The 5920-nt window shown below is 30.6% G+C and overlaps 2 protein-coding genes across 2 annotated transcripts; both read right to left on the reverse strand.

The window, feature by feature from the left end:
* Nucleotides 1–1214: 1214 nt before the first annotated feature.
* Nucleotides 1215–3833, reverse strand: LOC108574677 (apoptosis inhibitor 5). The gene is made up of 9 exons (XM_017937302.1): nt 3650–3833; nt 3241–3402; nt 2970–3135; nt 2707–2867; nt 2421–2618; nt 2153–2344; nt 1687–2070; nt 1453–1606; nt 1215–1370 (listed from the first exon to the last, which is right to left on the reverse strand). The coding sequence occupies exons 1-9, from the start codon at nt 3749–3751 to the stop codon at nt 1282–1284; spliced, it is 1608 nt and encodes a 535-aa protein (XP_017792791.1). The 5' UTR covers nt 3752–3833; the 3' UTR covers nt 1215–1281.
* Nucleotides 3834–3976: 143 nt separating this feature from the next.
* Nucleotides 3977–5684, reverse strand: LOC108574658 (electron transfer flavoprotein subunit alpha, mitochondrial). Its single transcript, XM_017937281.1, has 5 exons — nt 5503–5684; nt 4969–5298; nt 4428–4880; nt 4209–4356; nt 3977–4092 (listed from the first exon to the last, which is right to left on the reverse strand). The coding sequence occupies exons 1-5, from the start codon at nt 5542–5544 to the stop codon at nt 3977–3979; spliced, it is 1089 nt and encodes a 362-aa protein (XP_017792770.1). The 5' UTR covers nt 5545–5684.
* Between the last annotated feature and the right edge of the window lie 236 nt (nt 5685–5920).

Raw genomic sequence — 5920 nt, forward strand, 5'->3', positions numbered from 1 at the left:
TTATTATTCCTCCAGTTTGCCATTTGTTAGTCACCTGTCACTGTACAGCATCTGCAAAATAAAAGTACATAATAAATTATGACTGCACTCCTACATAATCAAAGAAACTTTTAGACTTGTAAAATCATGTTTTTTCGTTCGTACTATTTAGTGAAAAATTTGAATAACATTTTATATACTACTCTACTGCATTGTTTTTGCACATAAATCAGTGATTTGAATAAATAAAAAAAAAAAAAGGTACTATTTATCTGATTAAGAAAAAAAAGTATATATGTAAATATTGAAAAACGGTATAAACATAGAATAGTTGTAAATAAAAAGTATAACTTCATGGTGTATGATAAATTTATAATTCAAAGAATTGAAAAGAAGAACTGCCTTCAAGTTTCTTTGATTCCGTTATCCTCCTGAAATTAGATGCATCATCCAGTGTCCCTAAGGTTATTCTGGTGTTCCCCTCCTGTTGACAAAATAAATAACATGGAATGAAGGAAGAGATATAGGAAGAATTAGGAGGTAAGGAAATACATTTTGATACTATTTTAACATCCAAGATTGTGTGGAAGAGAAACATTGTCTGTCTTTTGCAACACCAGTGTCCATGTCATAGCACAAACCAGTCATTATACAGTTTGAATTTTTAAACATTCCATATCAAATAAGTGATACTTTTTGTTGTAATATTTGATGCTTCTTCGGTCGTTTCTATAGATTAGAATACTGTCCATACACTTTTTTCTCTTCATTATTTCGCTTTTGTTGTATTGCCTGCTAAGATACCTAATCAATGGTCTCATAATGTACACTTCTTTGAATCCATGGTGTTATTCTTCTCACTTCTTCTCACGTAATTGTTCACTTTTTGCAAATCCAAGTGTTTCCAAATTGTGTTTTCCATTTGTTTCCGCAATGTATATATAAAAAAAAGTTCGTATAACACCGTGAGTATATTATTTCACACAAATGTTCTCTTCTTCAAATCTCAATATTTCATTGAGAATAATTACCACTGTGCTTAGTAAATAATTGATTTTTACAATTTTGTATTTGAAACTTGTATATGTACTTAAAGCTTTCACAAAAACACTTTCTTTACACTAAGATTTATAGAACAAAAAGTTGTATTTCCTTTGTCACTTCTTTTAAAAAGCACTTTCTGTAAATAATCACTTTTACATTCTCCATTTGTATATGTACATTTTACAGGCCTGGCATAGTCTTTTATATTATTGCAGCTTTTACCATTTCATGCATTTAACAATTCAAGCAATTAGACAGTTAATAAAAATTCTTTCTCCACGTTCCACGACCTCTTGGTCTATAACCTCCTCGACCACCTGCCCTGTTTCCTCTAAATCTGCCTCGACCTATAAAAAATATTAATAAAAAATAATCTCGATTGCATTTTTCAGTACGATGTTGCAAAGTAGCAAATACTTCTTCACATACCATAATTTGATGATATGTTTGAACTGTATTTTCCACTAGGAGGTGTATATAATTCTCTTTTGCTTTTATCTTCCTTGTTCCGTTTATTCGAATTGCTGTCATTTCCAAATGTAATTGGTGTGTGTCTCTTTTGGGTAGTTGAATGTTTTTCATTCTAGAGTAACATGTAACAATAGCAATAATATGTTCAATACAAGAAATTTATAAAGCATTTGTAGTAAATTTAATATGTACCTTCTTATCATTAGTTGTTGTTTTCCATGAAAGATGTATAACACTTTTAAAACTAGGTGGTGAATGAAACAGATCTTTGATTAAAGTATTAATATTATTTGTTGTTTTCAAAGCAACAACTTTTAATTGATTCTCCTCCGACTTTAATTCTTCTTCTGATTTCCCGCTAATCGCTTCCCGTAATTTTTTTATGTAACCTTGAATACCACGAGCAAAATACTGTAATCTTAGTCTGAATTCCTTGAGTTGTTCTGGATCTTTTATTAAAAATTCGGGTGTTTGTTTGCACAATTTGTGAAAGGCATACATCAGACACTCAACATGGCTGAATTGCAGTTTTGGTACCTCTGTTATTTCTGTAGCTGGAGGTAATGGCATATATGTCTGAAAATATTGAAATAATAGTACTACTACATATATGAAATTTTAAATACATATGTTTTTCTTAAATATTGTTATTACTTACAATAAGAGTATTGTAAAGTTGTTGTACTTTTTCCTCTGGTTTATCAATTATTCCACAAAATACAGCTAATTCCGCAAGTAGCTTCAATAATTCCAGTTGCACATCCCTACCATCAGGTGAAGTAATTAAAGAAAGATGTGGTAGAACTTGTACACAGATATAAGAAACAAATCGCGATGAATCTATCTGAGACTGCAACAAATAGAAAATGTGGTATTATACACCTATAAACTTCACTACTTCCACTGATAGACTTCGGTATACTTACACTAAAAAATGGAAGTGCATGTTTAATACATTGTACAAGCCTATTCCATTGTTCAACATTAGTATGTTTAAATGGCTCTGATAATTCAGCTTGTTCAACTGTAATATCTACTAGTTCTTGCTGCCCATTAACTGTTGAACCTAATCTAGTCCACGCAAGAACTTCCATAATACTATGAAACTCATCAGCAGTAACATCCTACAAAAATAGAAATTTTATGAAGATCAAATAAACAATGATACAAAAAAGCCCATATATCTTTTGTTATCAGATAAAGTGATCATACTTGTAACACTTTTTTGCACTCTGAAATTAACAGATCTTCTGGTTCCTTAGTAATAACATCATGACCTATTGCTTTTAATTTTGTTGCTAAAAATTTAATGCAACGTTCACGTGTTCCATCATCACCATTGATAATTTGACTGAAAAATCCACTTATGGCACCTTAAAGTAAGAATATATTAGTTAATGCTTTGATGCATTAACATTATGATGTATTCATTTTAACACATCGTATGTTAAATAAATAATAATATATTTCAATACCTCTTGGATCAGTTTTCATAAGAGACATAACACTATTATGGACTACTGCTAATTCAGATGGATCTTGAGCTTGGAGTAATTGAGCTAAAATGTCTGCAATCCTAGCTGTATGTTCCTTATTATCTTTACATAATGCAGGTAAATCTTTAATAGCTTGTTTCCTTATCTAAAAGTAAATATTAAATTTATATTATATGGACATTTTATGTCACACATCTATACACTTGCTCATGCATTACATATGTCAAATTGTATAAACAATGAAACATACAGCCATATCCTCATCTTCACAGAGATCTAAATGAGCATCTATAGCCTGATCAGCCAATTTTGGAAAATACTTAAAAAACCTTGCAATAAACTGTGATGCTAATCGTTTTTCTTTCGGCGATCCTTTCACCGCTGTTAGAATTTCTAAGTATTCCTTCTCATGCTGCAATGTGCAAACAAAAACTTTAGGTCCGACGATATTTACCGCTTTCTCCATTTAATTATTTATGTACGATATTGAGTCATTTCTAAGGTTAAAGTATCGTTTAATCAACTCGAGGCATGCCAAATTTTGAAAATTTTGAAATAGGAGAAATAGAATACTCATTTTACGCTTATAAATACACAAAACTGTATAAGGTATAGTTAAGTGAGCGTGGTTATTCAATATAACCAAATTCGTACGTTACCTCCGCCAGTTTGTCTTTGGCATCAGCCAAAATGCCAAAATTTTTGTACAATTTTTCAATACTGTCCATACTCATGATAAGCTTTTTATCGAATTTCCACATCTAAAGACACAAGACACATAAATACGACTATATACTTAAAAATCGGTAATCTAGCCGGCCATGCACCACGCCAAGAAACGACAAAGATGGCAGCGATTCCATCTGTATACATATATGTATATCTGAAGTACAAATGGATAGGCGTTTATCGTGGCGCTCAAGTCGAAAAAGTAACGACAAACATTATCGGAATTGCTATTTTGATTAGATATTCCTTCATAAATTTTAGAGTAATTTGGTTTTTTCACACATAAAACATAATTCGCACACGTAATATAACGTGTCATAAGACCCATGAAATGATGCTATCATACCATATTTCGTGCTATAAATAGTAAAACCTAAAATACGTTATTTATTTATTTAAATAAATCAACTAGCTTTTGATTATTAATGCAATATAAAAATGAATAAGTATAGATTTTAAATCGTAAAAAATTTAATATTATCGATAAACTCTTAAATAAATCGGCGACTAAACCATAATCAGCTACTTGGAAGATGGGAGCATCTGGATCTTTATTAATTGCAACAATTGTTTTTGAGTCTTTCATACCAGCAAGATGTTGGATTGCTCCAGAAATACCCACAGCAATGTATAGATTCTGAAAAATTTTAATTAAACTTCAAATAACTTTGTTTATGACAATGTTATCCCATTAGAAATTAAACTTACCGGGGCAACAATTTTTCCAGTCTGTCCAACTTGTAAATCATTAGGCACAAAGCCAGCATCTACAGCAGCACGAGATGCACCAACTGCAGCATTAAGTTTATCTGCTAGAGTATATAATAAGTGGAAGTTTTCTCCAGATTTCATTCCTCTTCCTCCAGATACAATAACCTTTGCAGATGTTAATTCTGGTCTATCAGATTTACTCAATTCCTGCCTGAGGAACTCTATCAATTGTGATTTAAAATCACCAGCTGATGCAGGTTCACACTTGGTACTTCCTCCTTCCAAGGGTACTGCTTCAAATGCAGTACCTCTCACTGAAACTATTTTTACTTTATCCTTACATTTTAATGTTTGAATTGCATTGCCTGCATAAATTGTACGGATAAATGTGTCTGGTGCTTTAATACCAATAATATCACTTATTGGAGACACATCCAATTTAGCAGCAACCTTAAAACAAAGGTTACATATATGACCCATATAAAATATTTTGTATTACATACAATACAAGAGATAAACTATGTAATTAAATACTCACTCGTGGCAATAATGCTTTACCAAAAGCAGTAGCACCAGTTAAAATATGGGTAAATTTATGTTCATTTTGAGCTGCAACAATAAGGGGAGTCAATGCTTCTGGAAGGAATCCTTTGAAAGCATCACTGTCTGCTACCAAAACTTTGGATACACCATTAGCTTTACTAACACTTTGTGCCACTGCATCACATTTAGTACCAGCAACTAAAACTGTTACATCACCACCAATCTTTTTTGCTGCACTTAATGTATTGCAGGTGATAGGGAATACTGATTCATTGTTATGTTCTGCAATAACTAGTGTAGATTCATAGCGTGCCAATAAACCATACTACAACAATAAACAATTTGTGAAAGTAATTGTGAATATTTGTTAATGAAGCCTTATTAAATAAAAAAATCTTAAAAATATTACAAAAGTAAAAACTATTACTGTTTTCCTTATTACAAAAAATAGATAACTTGTAAATCTTAATCATATGGTTAATCAATAAACAAATGAAAATCGGAAGAAAACGAAGTTTTAAATACGCACTTTATTACTAGTTCGTAACGTTCTAAGCCCAGTAGCAAACATTTTTTATAAATATAATTGTTAAATGTCGCTTCTTGACTGATTGTTAAGTAACAAAATAGGTCTAATTCGTATCTCTAATGTCCAAAGTCCTTTCATCAAGACGTGAAGCAGATATTTATATTTTTACTGATTTATGTATATGATATGCGATGGTTTAAAAAAAAATGTAAAATGGAAACTTTGACGTACTATAAATGTTATCTAATAACTACAAAACTTTTATTTTATACGAAATTAATTTAATTTCATATATCATTCATTAAAACTAAAATTACTATATACAAGGTCCTAATAAATATCTTATAAATAATGTATCAAAATAGTAATGTTTCAAAATAAATTTGAAATTAAATTGTTTGAAATTTAAAAAGTTTAT

This window comes from Habropoda laboriosa, unplaced genomic scaffold (assembly GCF_001263275.1).
Source record: "Habropoda laboriosa isolate 0110345459 unplaced genomic scaffold, ASM126327v1 scaffold203, whole genome shotgun sequence".
Lineage (NCBI taxonomy): Eukaryota > Metazoa > Arthropoda > Insecta > Hymenoptera > Apidae > Habropoda > Habropoda laboriosa.

What these genes read in the sequence shown, in the direction of transcription:
- LOC108574677 (XM_017937302.1), bottom strand. Translation starts at nt 3,751, where the DNA reads ATGTGGAAATTCGATAAAAAGCTTATCATGAGTATGGACAGTATTGAA. An exon ending in TATGAAAACTGATCCAAGAG is followed by an intron (nt 2,868 to 2,969) that starts GTATTGAAATAT and finishes TCTTACTTTAAG; the next exon opens with GTGCCATAAGTGGATTTTTC. An exon ending in AGTGCAAAAAAGTGTTACAA is followed by an intron (nt 2,619 to 2,706) that starts GTATGATCACTT and finishes CTATTTTTGTAG; the next exon opens with GATGTTACTGCTGATGAGTT.
- LOC108574658 (XM_017937281.1), bottom strand. Translation starts at nt 5,544, where the DNA reads ATGTTTGCTACTGGGCTTAGAACGTTACGAACTAGTAATAAA. An exon ending in CGTTACGAACTAGTAATAAA is followed by an intron (nt 5,299 to 5,502) that starts GTGCGTATTTAA and finishes TTATTGTTGTAG; the next exon opens with TATGGTTTATTGGCACGCTA. An exon ending in GTAAAGCATTATTGCCACGA is followed by an intron (nt 4,881 to 4,968) that starts GTGAGTATTTAA and finishes CTTTGTTTTAAG; the next exon opens with GTTGCTGCTAAATTGGATGT.